Source organism: Geotrypetes seraphini, chromosome 5 (assembly GCF_902459505.1).
Source record: "Geotrypetes seraphini chromosome 5, aGeoSer1.1, whole genome shotgun sequence".
NCBI classification, from domain to species: domain Eukaryota; kingdom Metazoa; phylum Chordata; class Amphibia; order Gymnophiona; family Dermophiidae; genus Geotrypetes; species Geotrypetes seraphini.
The window spans coordinates 105182125-105199020 of NC_047088.1; the positions used below are offsets into that span (position 1 = coordinate 105182125).

A 16896-nucleotide genomic window follows, 5' to 3' on the forward strand; every position below is an offset into this window, starting at 1 on the left:
TTAAAATTAAATAAAAACAATTAAAGCATGACATAGTGTATCAATAAATAAAACTCATGAATCTGCACACGAAGGAACTCACAAAGGGGCAGAATGTGCCTCTAGTAAAACTGTGCTGCCTTGGTCCTGCAATCCATTGGTTTCTGGAAGCCTCTTTTTTCTGTGTTTTAGAAAGGTTTCCATTCATTTACTTACCAAAGAGGTAAGAATTTTCTGTGCTGATAACTAGTAATATGGATATTAAATATTCATTAGTAGCATCTCTTCATCTTAGGAAGTGAAAGATATCTTAATGGCTTCTAGGAAACAATTCACTAGAAAAGGCAGTTCTCCATCACTAGAAATTCTTTCCTGCAAAGTGATAACTCCCTTGTGAGTTCTATCAACATGTTTTATGTATACCAGGGAATTGGGTGATGGGTAAAGATCAATTTTATGAGTTTGTAGCTAAACATACTCTCTTTTCAACTAATTTTTTTGATACTGGAAGATGCCAATCTACATTTAGAGATAATTGATAACATGTATGTAGCAGAACATTTTGAATTTTTAACTTGGGTTTGTCCTTCCATCTTTAGGCCCTACTCATGAAAAGGGTCATCAATTAGATCTAACAACATTCTTATGTATGTTCGATACGTTCTTAACTGTTCTCTTAGATCATTATCTTTCTGATTTTACATTGTATTGGAAAAGCCTGAAAACTAACTTTAGGGAGTGCTATAATGCAAGATATTATATCAGATTAATCATGCTCAGTTTTGCTCAGCTTTGGAGGTTGCTATTCCTAGCCAGACAACTGATCAGGTTGCTTGATTAGATGAATGGAACTGTATCAGTGAGCAGGTCTTGGATTCTATCGCTCCTTGCAAGACCAGGAAAATTAAATGTTTCACACTCAAATTATTAAAATTCAAACAAAATTGTAGGAAATTAAGAATGCAAATGGTATAAAGAAGTGAGCAAATTTAATAAAGAAGTGGCAGATTGCAATAAAATATATAAAACTGCTATAGTTAATGCCAAGATGACTTATTATTCACTTTTTAAACTTTTAGACTCTTCTTAAATCACTAATTATAGTCCAATCACCTCTGTACTGCACTTTAAGATTATGGAGGGATTAGTTACATTGTGTTTTGAAACTTATTTAAGTCAAGAACTGCTCTGATTAGCCAATTGTCCAAGTATGGGTGAACTTGTATGCCCATCCTGCAAAGGTGAGCCTCTGTCACTTCCATCGCCTTGGTAAAGGTAAGCAGGAGCATGGTCAATCCAAAAGGCAGTACCTCAAACTGGAAGTGATTCTGGAGAACATGGAATCTCAGATATTTTCTGTGGTCCAGAAAAATGTGAATATGGCTATGCTTCTGTTATATCCAGTAAGGCTAGGAATTCCCCCAAAGCCACCACCACAATGACTTACCGGATCATCTCTACGCAGAAACGTGGAACTCTCAGTGTCGCGTTTACGGACTTCAGATACAGGATAGGCTTCCATCTTTTGTGCCTTTCTTGGGCACTATGAAGTATATGGAGTATCTGCCGGAGCCTGATTCTTCTTCGGGAACTGATTTTTATGGCATGAATGTCCAAGAGTGGTTGTACCATTGCTCAGACCCTGGCCTTCTTTTCTGGCCGTCTGGAGGAGAAGTCAAGGGACAGATCTGGAAGAGGGTGAGAAAACTTGATCTTGTGACCCTCTCAAATAATGTCCAAGACTCAGCAGTCTGATGAGATCTGTTCCTATTCCCTCCAGAAGGCTAACAGTCTCCCACCAATGTGAAGAGGCATGGTAGTCGACCTGGCTTCACTTTGGATTTTTGGTGGCTGTGCCGCCTTGCATCTGTAGTTGCTGAATCTCTGTTTGAACCCTTGGAAGGGTCTCTGGAACGAGGATCCAGAGAAGAATTGGCAAAGTCTCTAAGATGAATGAAAAGTGCCCCTGCTGCTTCTGGTGGAATGTTGAACTCTGCTATCCGGAAGAGATCTGGGAAACGATCCACCATGTTGGCTGTGAGGTCATCCAAGCCCTTGCCGAAAAACATCTGCCCCTTAAAGGGCAATCTGCTTAGAGTAGCTTTGGAAGCTGAATTACCCGCCCACTGCCTAATCCAGAGCATCAGCTAGGTAGAAACAGCGTACACAAATACCTTTCTCATGATTCTGATAATGTCATAAAGAGCATTTGCCACATAATCCACTCCTTCCATATTCAAATGGGGACGGACCTCCTCCAGTTCCATAGGACTGCGCCTCAATCCAGTATGATAGGATCATGCCGTAAAGGAGGCAGCCGCTGCTGCTTTGATACTCAAACTAGAGTTTCAAACTGTATTTTAAGGACCATGTCCACTTTGTGATCTTGTGCATCCTTCAGCATCACCCCTCCCTCACTAAGAAGAGAGGTATGCTTGGTCAGAGCTACCATGGAATCCACCTTCGGCTGTAAAAATAGCTGTTGGAATTTTGGAGCCATAGGATAAAGCCTGGACATAGCTTTTACCACCTTTAGGGAGCCTTCTGGGGATTCCCACTGGTCAGTGACTAACAAGGTGATGTCCGGATGTGCCAGAAAGAAGGTAGTCTGTGCATCTGTACCACTCATTAACAGAACACTGGGAGGTGGAGCACTGTTGAGAGTCCAACTTCAACTCGCAGTGTGAGTCTGAAATGATATGTTAAACAGTTGCGTTCTTGAAAAGACTACGCACTGAAGGGACATCATCCTGATCAATAGCAGCCACAGCCTCCTGACCTCCGGCCCCAGATAGGGATCCTAAATCCTCTAAGGATGCAGCTGATCCTTGAGATAATAAAGGCATAGAAAGGATTTCCAGTCCTCCCAGTCCTGTTCCGAGTGGTCACTGACGCTTGAAGCCATCTTGTTCCGAGGAGGGAAAGTCTCCTTGGGATGGAACTCTCCCTAATCTGGTGCTAATGTGTTTGCAGACAGCACAGAGCTCCCTGGGCCCTTCAAATAGGCTCTCTACAAGAGACTGACAAAGTCTAAAAAACCCTGAACAGGACCCCCTGACTGGAGTTGTTGGACCTTTACTGCCTCTATGCGCTTGTGTTTCGCACCTTCTTGCAGAAGGAAAAACTGAAGGAGCTATTCTCTACTAGTGAAGGGGAGGAGTTGAAAGCCATGAGCGACATCTTTCTGCAAAGTTCATGACAAAAGGACAACAGTTTCAGTACAGAAACCTATATCTTTTCAAAAGAGGAGCAACTGCAAAGGTTAAAAGTTAAAATTAGACATGGACCGTTGTTTAAAAATATAATCTTGGAAGCCCAGACCAGTTGTATTCCAAGTATCAAAAAAGGTGGTTGGAAGATGAAACAATAGCTGGTATAGTTAAAAAGGTGAGATCAAAAAGAGGCCATTAGAGCCAAAATAACATGTCTTAAAAAATTGCAAATAAAAAAAAAAGATAATTTTAAAATAAGCTTGATGTAGAGGCAAAAAACAACTCATAGGAAAAACTTTTTCAGGTGCTGAAAGACCTCAGAAATGAAGAACTACTACTGACAACCTGTAACCTGTAATTAAAATTGCCCATGGCACCTGAAGACTTGAAGATGGTCAATGTAATACCAATATTTAAAAAGGGTTCTGGGGTGATCTGGGAAATTACAGGTCATTATGCCTGATGTCAGTGCCATGCAAAATGGTAAAAACTATTATAAAGAACAAAATTACAGAACACATTGACAAACAAAGTTTAATGGGACACAGTTAACATGGACTCAACAAAGGGAAATCTTGCCTCACTAATTTGATATATTGTTTTTGAACTTATGGCTAGTGTTTTTGAACATATGGCTAGAAACATGATGGGAGAAGAAACTCTGTCTCAATCAGCCATCCCTCCAACGCTAAAATTTTTGGGCTGCCAGACGGACCGAGGTTAGACTGATTCTCAACCACCATGGAACTACACACACGAAAGGGAGGGGAGGCAAAAACGCAGCCAGCACCTTAAAGAGCCACACTGAGCCTCCTGCGGAAGCCTACCAGCCTGTGTTCATGCCCCTGTGATTCAACAGGTGAGCCAAGGTACTGGGGTACGGACCCCAAGCTCAACTCAGATTTGTGCAGGCTGACCAAACAGGTCCCCAAGGGATTAGCCTGCTAGCTGCAAGTCTGTTTCTTCTCCACACAGGGAGAGTTCTACCCTGAACCGGGGAGTTCTGGTGCACTGATAACCAAAAATACTACAAAAAATACCGAAAGTAATAAAGAAACATATAGGGCAGATCAAAAAGACACCTTTTGGCTCACATGTAGAAGGAAAAACTGAAGGGGGCAGCAGAGCCATTGGTAGGAGGAAGAGGAGTTGAAAACCTAGAATGGATTCCTTCTACATACCTTGTGAGCATGGGGAAAATACCCTACTGTCCATGACATAACTATTGCACTAGAAAACAGTTAATTTAGCTGGTTTAAAAAAAAGGTTTTGACAAATTCCTGGAGGAAAAAGTCTATAAACCGTTGTTAAAACATACCTGAGGAAAGCCACTGCTTATCCCTGCGGTTAAATAGCATGGATTCTTGCTACATTTTGGGATGCTACTAGGTTTTGGCGACTTCGAGTGGCCACTGTTGGAAACAGGATACTGACTAGGTGGACCCATGGTCTGACCCAGTAAGGCAACTCTTATGTTCTTATACACCCCAATTTCCAGAGAAATTTCATATCAATGTTATTAATTTAAATTTACCGACAGAAAACATTTTTCTCAGCATTTTAGATGATTTACATTTCCTACTGTAAAAAGTTGTATATACAAAAAACTTTTCAATAGAATTTTATCTTTTCAAGCTAGATCATGGGATAAACCCTTTTCTATCCTGATAAACTCTAACTCCTATCTTTCCTTTAGAAAAATTTTAAAGACCTACTTATTTGACAAGTTCTTCTGAATATGATTATAATACACTGTGCTTGTACAGTCTTTTGATAGTTATTAATTGCGTTGAACCGAGAGGTTACTGTGGTGTATAAGTGAATTTATTATATTATTACCGTATATACTCGAATATAGGGGTGGGTGGGGTTGGATGGTTGATAAAGAAAATTGTTTGAGCTTGATATTTGCTGTTTTACGTTGTTTCTTTTTCTGTATCGCTGGTTCTCGTGTTGGCTGTGTTTGCCTTTGTTGTGCTCAATAAACATGATTTAAACATATTTGAATAAAGGATGAGATTTTGGGCCAAAAAAATGCCCAAAAATGGAGGTCTCATCCTTTATTCGGTTCATCACCCGGTGACCATCCGACACCCTCCTGGACTTGCTGCAGGCCTGCCGTTAGGTTGGGACAGGAGGGATACCTCCCGTCTCCCGTCCTGACCGATACAAATAATTGTATACCCCTCCCCCTGCCCTGCCTACCTTTTCTCTGGTGGTCCAGCAGTGTATGGGCAGAAGGAGCGAGCTTTCCATGCTCGAGCTCCTCCTTCTGATCTTGCGGCCAGCAGCGCACTCAGGCCGGCAGGAAGGAGGAAGCTTTTTGAGCTCCTGCCTGGCCCTGCACCACTCCCTGAATGGCTGCTGCCAGTTCTCACGGGATTCCATTCAGGTGAGCGGCACAGGGCTGGGTGGGAGCTTGAAAAGCTCGCTCTTGCCTGTCAGGCCGGGTGCACTGCTGGCTGCGAGATTGGAAGGATTTGCTTGAGTGCGGAAAGCTCGCTCCTCCTGCCCACACACCGCTGGACCACCAGGAAAAAGGTATGCGGGGGAGGGGTAAAAAATTGTTTGTATCGGCTGAGACGGGAGGAATTCCTCCTGTCCCGGCCTACCACTACACAACTAGAAGGGGAAGAGGGTACAGGGAAGGAAGGTGGGACAGGGTGCAGAGCCTGGCAGGGAGTGAGGGGGGCTGGGTTCAGAGCCTGGCAGGGAAGGTGGGCTGAGTTCAGAGCCTGGTAGGGCAGGGAAGGAAGGGGGCTGGGTGCAGAGACTGGCAGGGAGTGAGGCGGGCTGGGTTCAGAGCCTGGCAAGGAAGGGGGCTGAGTTCAGAGCCTGGTAGGGCAGAAAGGGAAGGAGGCTGGGTGCATAACTTGGCAGGTAGGGGGGCTGAGTGCAGAGTCTGGCAAGGGATGGTGTTAGGGAGGAGTCACTGGGTGCAGATCCTGGCAGGGGATGGCACTTAAATATTAAGCCCCTGTCTTATATTCGAGTCAACCATTTTTCCTCCTTTTTGGGGGGAAAATGGGGGTCTCGACTTATATTCGGATCGACTTATATTCGAGTATACACAGTAATCACTTCTAGTTCAAAAGTAGTTTAATGGGAGATTTTTAAAATATTTAGATAGTACCTAATACCTTCTCTCACTTACCTAGTCAACTACCTGATATATCTGTATAAAATCTTACTCAATTGAAAATTATTCCTAAACCTTCCCTTCCCATTTTGAAAGATTTTATGCAAATTAAGACAGCATCACTGAAAACAGACATGTTCTACTTTAGATCATAATTATGATAATAGTGCTAAGTGTACAAAAATACTGCTAAGGATTATGGAGTATAATAACAAAGTCCAACTATAAATGTGACGGGGACAAAGAATATACCTGGAAAGGCACAGACAGTAGGAGAGAGAACCTCACATACTGGCTTTCTTGGTCATCTGCAGTTGCTGGGTACAGGGTAATACTGATTTCCCAGGGTTCTAGCCTAGGAAGGAGAAAAGGGACAGGTCACTAATGAAAAGAAACCCTGCCTTCTCCCTGTATTCTGACATTCAGTTAAAAAGAGAGGGAGGGTAAAGCCCCTCACTTACTGGCTCAAATTTGACATTCTCCAAATGGACATTTCAAAGGTAATTACAGGAGAAAGAACTTGCCAGACTAGTTTAAAGAAGAATCCTCATAAACATGGGTTGTAAGGCTATATCATTGAACTTAAAATATGAAAATATTGAATGTTTTATGTGACACCCCATTTTTTAATAGAGGCTGAATATGAGAAATGAACATCGTGACCTGGACACCACATTTCCCTGGTACTTTACAAATGACTACCAAATATGAAGCCTTTCATAAAATACTGTACATACAGTATAAGGATTCTGGCAAATGCATGTGTATTTACCAGCATGTACAATAGGAGCAACAATTTTGCAAGGTTATATGTCAAAAAAAGAGCAGTAGCATGCAGCCACGGATACATTTAAGTAGAAGCTGTGCTTATGAAATGTCCATTTTATCAACAACAGCACTTACCTTGTGTGCTTGAATATAAACCAAGATTTTTGGCCCAAAAAAATGACCCAAAAATGGGGGTCTCGGTTTATATTCGGATCAGCACCCACCCACCCCCCTCCTGTACCTGTTGTAGGCCTCCACTGGGCCTGCCATAAGACCTGGTGGTTTGGTGAAGGGCTGGGACAGGAGGGATTCCTCCTGCCTCGGCTGACTAACAACTCTCACCTACCCCCCGCCTCCCTGATTAGTAAAAAGTGTACCTTTAAAACCCCTGGTGGTTTAGTGGCGAACCAGAGCAGCAGTGATCTTCCTACACTCTTGCCCTGAGACAGCTGGGACAGGAGGCGGGAGGGATCTCTCATGTCCTGGTCCACTGTTGGACCACCAGGACTTTCAGCAGCCCCGGTGGAGGCCTGCAAGGCATCGGGAGAGAGGGGAGACAGGGACAGGGTGCATAGCCTGGAAGGGTAGGGCACTTGAATATACCCCCCCCAAGTTTATATTCAAGTCAATCTTTTTTCCTCCTTTTGGGGAGGGGGGGTTATACTTGGGCCAGTTTAAATGGAATTGCCTGATTTTGCAAAACTGCATGTAAATGGCAACAATTAATGTGTAAAGTTACCATTTCTTTAAAAAATTCATTCAGAAATAAAAGATGGGAAATTAAAAATTATTCACGTATCAAAAAACAAAGAAGCAGAGTACATCTATGTCATACCAACAAAATCAAACCTCACAAATGCTTACATGTAGTGCTCCTAAATAACCTCCAAAAATCAAGCTAATGCTTTATAAACAAAAACTAATATGGAAAGAAACGATGCCTCAGACTTGTCATCACATTTAAATGACTTGGAAGATATTTTACATCACTGGCTCAAAAAAAAAAAAAAAAAAGATCTTCCAAACATTTACTAAAATTACAAAAAACCTTTGCACATTTTTAAACCCTTATTTATAAATGCAGTAAGTGATTTTTATCTTACAGAAAACTTGCCCCCGCCCCCCCCAAAAAAAATTTGAGGCACAACGGTCCCACCACTGATAGTGGCTAGCATTTGTTTCTTGCTGCTTCAGAGAACAACAATTGCGAGCTTTATTATTAGCACTGAACCTAATTCCAGCACAAGCGATCACCTATATGATAAAATGCAGTTAAACAGAGATAACGGTTTCCCACTGATATTACCAATTCTATAAACTCTCTCACCTCAGTATAAAATTAAATAGAAATTCCAAACTTGATCTGACTAAAATCATTTACTACTGCTGTGTTACTGCAGGCTTACAGAAACCAGGGAACAAGTGAGAAGTATGGAAAAATTAGTTCTTACCTGATAATTTTTTTTTTCTTAAATCCCAAAGGATAATCCAGACTAACAAATTATGCCCATCCACCAGCAGATGGAGATAGAGAGCACTAATTAGCTGTTCTTTATAGAATACTGTGCATCTGATTCCTGACTCAGTCGGTATCCCAATAGTTAAGCAGTGGAAATGTGACTTGCAAGTCACAAAGAAAACTCCTGCCTCCATTGATTAACAGAATAATGAAAATAACAGAACAATAACAAAAATAGCATACTTTAACAAGTGCTTATCAACTAAAGAAACAATAAACCTATACAAAAAAAGACCAGAAAGGGTGGGTCTGGACAGATCCTTTGGGATTTAAGGAAAGAAAATTATCATCAGGTAAGAACTAATTTTCCTTCCCTTACTATCACCAAAGAATTAGTCCAGACTAATAGGATGTAAACTAAACTAAAACTTAGTTTTGTAGACCGAGTAACAACCAAGAGGAGCTCGACTCGGTTTACAATAATGTTAAAATATAATACATAAATTTGATAAGAAAAAGTAGACTGAAATAGTTAATTACCGAAATGTTTAGCAAACAAAAAAGTTTTCAGAACTTTCCGGAATAAAACAAAAGAACCTAAACTTCTTAATGTAAGTGGTAAAGCATTCCAGAATTCGGTTAATTTAAAATCAAAAGAATAACTAAATCTCTTAAAGGTTCTGTTTTTACCAATGAGAGAGGGAAATATAAGTTTTAATTTTTGAGAACTTCTGGCAAGTTGAGATCTATGAACATACCAGTTTAAAGGAATCAAAGTGGCAAATTGCCAAATAGGATCTTAAATGCAATATAAATGCACTTAAATTGAATTCTGAGATACACTGGGAAGCCAATGTAATTCTTTGAGCAGAGGAGTTATATGATCAAATTTACTCTTACCGAAAATAAGTTTAGCTGCAGTGTTCTGTATTAATTGAAGTCTCTGCAGACTGACCTTTGAAAGACCCAAATACACTGAATTGCAGTAATCCAGCCTTGACAAAATGATTGATTGAAACAATACAGAAGTGTTGTTGATAAAAAAGTGCTCGCACTCTTCTCAGAGCATGGAGGCTGAAAAAACACTTTTTAATAAGTGAGTTTAGTTGGTCCTTAAATATAAGTGAAGAATCAATAACAATATCTAGTATTAACGAGGAAAACTCAATTTTCAAAGATTCTCCTGAGTATAAGATCACAGCAGAAGGAAGTAAATCTAACTTTGGGCTAAGCCATAAAAGCGTAGTCTTTGCAGCATTTAATTTCATCTGGATCATTGTCACCCAGGACTGAAATTTAGTAATACAATGGTTAATATTGGATATCAAATTATCGAGATGTGAATCAACCTCAAGTAATATGAAGATATCATCAGCATATTTAATTTAATTTAATTTTTATATACCGCTAATAACCGTGAGGTTTCTAAGCGGTTTACAAAAATGATGCATTAAAGATACAATAAATAAAAACTAAATAAATAAGATAGGTACTTGGAAATTCCCTAACTGTCCAAATGCTCACAATCTAACTAAAGTACCTGAAGAAACAGTATGAAAAATAAAAATAAAAAGACAGAGGTAGAGATAGAGATAGAAATGAAATATTCCAACAAGTAATGAATAAATAATTTAAAGTTAGAATTAAAATAATAATTAAAGTAATCAAAATAGAGATAAAAATAAGCATAGAGAGAAACAGAAACACACTCCAAAAAAGCATCAAGATCTTTGACTTGTAATTATTATGATCATTTAACACCAGATCTTAAATGCCTTTCCGGAATACATCATATCCCTATCCCTCTCCATACCCACCTCCATCTCCACCCCAATTCACTTCAACCACCATTCCCATTCTATTCTTTAATTGCCGTCAACCCCAGTTCCGATGGCTATCATCTGGGTCCCGAGTTTCCTCCAAGAACAGGCGACATCTTTGGCAAGGTAATCTCCACCGCTGCCGCTCATGATGCGAGATCCTCAGAGGTAGACCCTTCGGAATGGGGGAGGAGTGAAGATGGTGTCGGGTACCCTGCTGGAACGGGCTCCCGAACCGACCGTTGGTCTGAGCATCGGACTGCAGCTCTCCTCTGTCGGCTCTCCCCTGCTGGAACGGGGGTGGGGTGTAGATGATGCTAGGTGCCCTACTGGAAAGGGCTCCCGGTCTGGCCACTAGTGAAACTGGCAGTTGATGCCGAGCATCGTCAGCGCTGCTCCTCCTGTATTTCTCTCTCCTGCTGGAATGGGGGAGGGGTGTAGATGATGCTAGGGGCCCTGCTGGAAAGGGCTCCCGATCTGGCCACTAGTAAAACTGGCAGTTGGTGCCGAGCACCGTCAGCGTTACTCCTCCAGTAATTCTCTCCCCTGCTGGAATGGGGGAGGGGTGTAGATGATGCTAGGAGCCCTACTGGAAAGGGCTCCCGGTCTGGCCACTAGTGAAACTGGCAGTTGGTTATATGTTAGTAAAGTTTCTCAGGTATTCAAATTGTAATGGGTGGGAATGTGATACCCCAGTCAAAAGGACCAAAACCCTAAAGGAAGCTTTCAGAAAATATAACAAGACCAAGTTGCCAAGTCTTGAGCTTGTGCAAGAGAAGCAGAAAGGGCTTGAGTAGAATGAGCTTTAAGAACCAATGGAGCTGTCTTAACTTGGAGCAAATAAGCTTATGATATAGTTTCTTTTAACCATCTAGCAAACATTGCCTTAGAAAGCACAGTTACTTACTGTAACAGGTGTTATCCAGGGACAGCAGGCAGATATTCTCACTGATGGGGTGACATCACCAACGGAGCCCTGGTACGGACCACTTTAAGAACTTGGAAAGTTCTCGGCTGCCCGCACCACACATGCGTGAGTGCCTTCCTGCTCGACTTAGGCGCGCGGTGCCTCAGTTAAGGTAAGCCAGCTAAGAAGCCAACCTGGGGAGAAGGGAGGGTTATGAGAATATCTGCCTGCTGTCCCTGGATAACACCTGTTACGGTAAGTAACTGTGCTTTATCCCAGGACAAGCAGGCAGCATATTCTCCACATGTGGGTGACCTCCAAGCTAACCAGAATGGGATGATGGGAGTGTTGGCCTTTAGGAAAATAAATTTTGTAATACAGATTGGCCGAAGTGTCCAAATGACTTCAGACAGTAGTGAGAAGTGAAGGTATGAACTGAGGACCAGGTGGTAGCTTTACAGATTTCCTCAATGGGAGTAGATCTGAGGAAAGCAATAGAAGATACCATAGGTCGATTTTTATGGGCTGTGACACGGCTCTCCAGTGCCAGTCCGGTCTGAGCATAGCAGAATGAGATGCAGGCGGCAAGTCAGTTGGCAATCGTTCTTTTGGAAACTGGATGCCCCAACTTATTTGGATCAAAAGAGATGAAGAGTCGGAGAGAGGTTCTGTGTGACTTTATGCGATCCAGGTAGTAAGCCAAAGTTCGTTTATAGTCCAAAGGCCTGTTCTCCAGGAAGAGAATAAGGCTTAGGGAAAAATACTGGTAGAACAATCGACTGATTGAGGTGAAAGTCAGAGACAACTTTTGGAAGAAACTTTGGATGAATACGGAGAACCACCTTATCATGATGAAAAACTGTGAAAGGTGGATCTGCTACCAGTACTTGTAACTCACTGACCCTCCTGGCAGAGGTGAGAGCAATAAGAAAGCCTACTTTCCAGGTAAGAAATTTGAGATGAGCTCTAGCCATTGGTTCAAATGGTGGTTTCATTAAACTGGAAAGAACCACATTAAGATCCCAGACGCCAGATGGAGGCTTAAGAGGAAGTTTCACATTGAAAAGCCCCTTCATGAATCTGGAGACTAAAGGATGAGCCGTGAGCAGTTTGCCTTGGACTGGTTCATGATAAGCAGTAATAGCACTGGAATGGATGTAGATTTAAGTCCAGATTCAGACAAAGAAAGAAGATAGTCCAACACCAACTCCACTGCTAAGGAAGTGGGAATACGGGAAGTGGTGAAGAAAACACCATGATGAAAACCTCGTCCACTTCTGTTGATAATAGTGCTGAGTGGATGGTTTCCTAGAGGCATCAATAATTTGACGAACATGCTGAGAGAGGAGTGTATGAGTAGAACTCAGCCCGAGAGAAACCATGCTGTCAGGTGTAGAGATTGCAGGTTGGGATGTAGAAGGGATTGCTGATTCTGAGTAAGCAGAGTAGGAAACACTGGAAGAAGTATGGGTTCCCTGGAACTGAGTTGAAGAAGAAGGAAGAACCAATGTTGCCTGGGCCACCGTGGAGCAATGAGAATCATGGTGGCTGCTTCTCTCTTGAGCTTGAACAGAGTTCTCAACATGAAAGGAAGTGGAGGGAAGACATATAGAAACCGACCCATCCAATCCAGAAGAAAAGCATCCGCCGCCAGACGGAGAGGAGAGTTCAAGTCTGGAGCAAAACAGGGGCAACTGGTGATTGTGAGGGGCTGCAAATAAGTCCACCTGTGGAGTGCCCCATTGAGCACATACGGACTGGAGAGTTACAGGGTCGAGAGTCCATTCGTGAGGTTGAAGGATTCTGCTGAGGTTGTCTGCTAGTGAATTCTTCTCTCCTTGGATGTAGACAGCCTTCAAGAACAGATTGCCCAAGTTCAAATTTTTTGGGCCTCTTGACACAACAGGAAAGAACCCGTGGCTCCTTGCTTGTTGATGTAGTACATTGCTACTTGATTGTCCGTGCAAAGGAGGAGGACTTGAGGACAGAGAAGATGTTGAAATGCCTTGAGGGCATAAAACATCACTCTGAGTTCCAGGAAATTGATGTGGAATTTCCTCTCTCTGGCAGTCCAAAGACCGTGAGTCTGTAGATCGTCCATATGCGCTCCCCATGCATAAGGAGACGCGTCTGTGGTGATGATCTTTTGATGAGGAGGCAAGTGAAAAAGGAGACCTCTGGAAAGATTGTATGAGATCATCCACCAATGAAGAGACTGCAGAAGAGACGATGGTACGGATAAGTGCTGTGAGAGACGATCCATCACTTGAGACCACTGGGATGCTAGAGTCCACTGAGGAGTTTGCAGATGGTGTCTTGCCAGGGGGGTGACATGAACAGTGGAGGCCATGTGGCTTGGAAGAACCATCATGTGCCTGGCAGAGATGGTTTGAAGAGGAAGCAATTGCTGACAGAGACGAATGAGAGTCTGAAGTCGATCTGGTGGAAGAAACTCTCTTATAAGAGTGGTGTCCAGGATCGCCCCAATGAATTGAAAATGCTGAGTTGGAATGAGATGTGATTTGGGGAAGTTGACTTCGAATCCCACAAGCTGAAGAAAGGAGATGGTTTGAGATGTTGCTTGAACCACTCTCTGAAAGGAAACATCCTTGATCAACCAGTCGTCCAGGTAAGGGAAGGTCTGAAGGACGTGCAATCAGGCATTTCGTGAATACTCTGGGAGAAGATGCCAGACCAAAAGGAAGAACCTTGTACTGATAATGATATTGATTTATTACATTACATTAGAGATTTCTATTCCGCCATTACCTTGCGGTTCAAGGCGGAGTACAAAAGATTTATTAATGGGGGTTACAATGGAAGAACAAATGTAATTTCTAGAGTTGTGAAGAGTAGATCATTTGTCATTTCTAGAGTTGTAAGCAATAAGGTCATTTGTCAAGTGGTAAAAAGTGGTGTAGATTAGGTAGATATATATGAATGGAGGGTAACAAAGGAAGATCATTTGTTATTTCTCAAGTTGTACAGAGAGGGTCAGGTAACTTCAGTGTGTCGGGAGGAGGGAGGGGGGAGTAAGTGAAGTTAGGGCTTTTTCAGGAATTTCTTGAAGAGTATAGTTTTTATTTCTTTTCTGAATATCTTATAGTTTTGGGGTGGTTATCAGAAGGTTGGAGATCTGGTTATCTAGTTTTGCGGCTTGAGTGGCTAGGAGGCCATCGTATAATTTTGTCCGTTTTACTTCTTTGATCGGGGGGGGGGGGTGAAAGGGGAGTGCGTTTTTCTATGTCTGATTGAGGATGCTTGGATGAGGCGGTTGTTCAGGTAGAATGGGCTGTCTCCGTTTAGAGTTTTAAATAACATGCTGTAGAATTTAAATAGTATTCTTTCTTGATTGGTAGCCAGTGTGAGTTGATGTAAGCTTCTGTAATATGGTCATGTTTCCTCAGTGAGTAGGTGAGTCTCAGAACTGTGTTTTGGATTGTTTGTTGTTGCTTGGTCATAGTAGCGGGGCATGGGAGGTAGAGGATGTTGCAGTAGTCTAGCATTCCTAGGATTAGGCATTGCACTATGAGCTGGAAATGTGTTCTTTCAAAGAATTTCTGGCCTTGTCTCAGGTTTCTCATGACTGTGAAGGATTTCTGTATTGTTTTATTTATTTCCGGTTGCATGGTACAGCATCTGTCTATTGTCATTTATCTGAAACCGAAGGTAGTTCCGAGAGGCCGGATAAATGGGGACATGCGTGTAGGCTTCTTTGAGGTCTAGGGAGCATAGCCAGTCATTCTGATTGAGATGAGAATACAGGAGAGCCAGTGACAACATCCTGAATTTTTCTTTGACTAAAAATTTGTTGAGAGTTCTGAGATCCAAAATGGGCCTTAGTCCCCTGTCTTCTTGGGTACTAAGAAGTAACGGAAGTAGAATCCTCTGCCCTGTTGATCGAGAGGAACTGCTTCGATGGCATTTAGCAGAAGAAGAAATTGCACCTTCTGCAGAAGAAGGGAGGTCTGTGCAGGGTCCAAAGCAGACTCTTTTGGAGGAATGTCTGGAAATGAAGAGTATAACCCTGACGAACGATAAGGACCCAAAGATCCGAGGTAATGAGTTCCCAACGATTGATGAAGAACTGAAGACGACTCCCGATGGGCTGGGGCAATGGGTGAGAAATGCTGAGACTGGCTATGCTCTGAAGAAACAGGTTAAAAAGGCTGTTGATATCGTAAATAGAGCGAACCAAAAACTTCCTCAATTGCAACAAACTAAAAACGTACTGCTGCAAAAGAGGAACTTTGAGCAAGTATTTTTGGAGGGCACACACTTGTTGGACTAGGTGTTTAAGATAAAAAGAAAAATGGAAAACATAATTTCCAGACCTATTGGCAAGTATGGAATTCTGGAATAAACGCTTACCAAAGCGGTCCATTGTTTTGCCCTCCCTGCCAGGAGGGACAGAAACGTAAACACTGGCACAAGCAGATTTTTTAAGAGTAGACTCCACCAGAAGTGACTCATGGGGGAGCTGAGGCTTATCAAAACCAGGAAGAGCCACCACTCAGTAGAGGGAAACCAGTTCGCAAGGAGCCCCCAGGAACAGTTAAAGGAGTTTCTAGATTTTTATAATAAGTCTCCCTGAGAATATCATGAAGAGGGAGCTTAAGAAACTCCTTAGGAGGCTGCTCAAAATCTAATGCATCCAAAAAGGCCTTAGATTTTTTTAGAATCAGCCTCCAGAGGAATGTAAAGTGCCTCTGACATTTCCCTCAAAACTTTTGAGAAAGAGTTCTGTTCAGGCTTCGAAAAAGGCTCTCGAGAAGAAATATCACCATCAGAAGAAGCCTCATCATCTGTCAGGATAGGTTCCTCTGAATCCTCCCAGAGATTCAAATCCTTCGTTGGCAGAGGTGGAGGTCGATGGCTCAACATGCTTGAGTTTTTTCAATGATTTGCCCGATTTGATCGACATCGTCTCGGGAGATGTATAGGAGGAACGATGTTGAGATGAATCTGACATTGCACCAGAAGGTAAGCCTGCCGGTATCGAAGAAATTTTCTGATTTGGTGCCGGGGCAGTTGAGACTGGTTCAACAAAGGTCGATGCTGGGACAGACGGCTCAGACCTGGCCGATGCCACCAGGGTCGATGCCGAAACGTTGTAATTGCTCTCGCAACTGGACTTTCAATACTGCAGCAATTGTGTCCTCGAGAGATGGCACCGGTACCGCTTGCCTTTTCGCCGGTACCTTCGTTGCCACTCTATGCTCCGGAGATGAGGAGGCCGATGACGAGGCACTCACCTCGATCGGAGCCGAGCGTTTTTTAGGGTGCCTCGAGGCCGGCAGGACTTGGCTCACTGCAGCAGTGACCTGAGGGCCTGAAAGGGTAGGGGAAGGCTTCTCAGCTGGTGTACTTACGGACTGTGACACCGAGGGAGAATCCTGCGATGTCGAATGATGCCCTGTAGTCTGGCCCTGGAGACACCAGTGATGCGGGTCCATGATAGAAATAGGGCAAGCACACCGTTCGCACTTCTTAAAACCCGTTGGCAGACGGAACATGGAAGGGAAAATGGCCTCAGCAAAATCGAAGGTCGAGGCTTGAGGTGTGGAACAGGCCCTGCCAGGCCGAAAGCAAAAAAGTAAAAAAAAATTTTT

At 42.7% G+C, this 16896-nt stretch overlaps 1 protein-coding gene across 2 annotated transcripts in view; it reads right to left on the reverse strand.

The window, feature by feature from the left end:
• The window catches only part of RNF25 (ring finger protein 25), a 92925-nt gene that overhangs the window by 56642 nt on the left and 19387 nt on the right, over nucleotides 1-16896 (reverse strand). For both annotated transcript variants that reach the window (XM_033944788.1, XM_033944787.1), the window contains exon 3: nucleotides 6583-6685. In XM_033944788.1, coding sequence (XP_033800679.1) covers nucleotides 6583-6685 — 103 coding nt within the window. The remainder of the gene's footprint in view (nucleotides 1-6582; nucleotides 6686-16896) is intronic.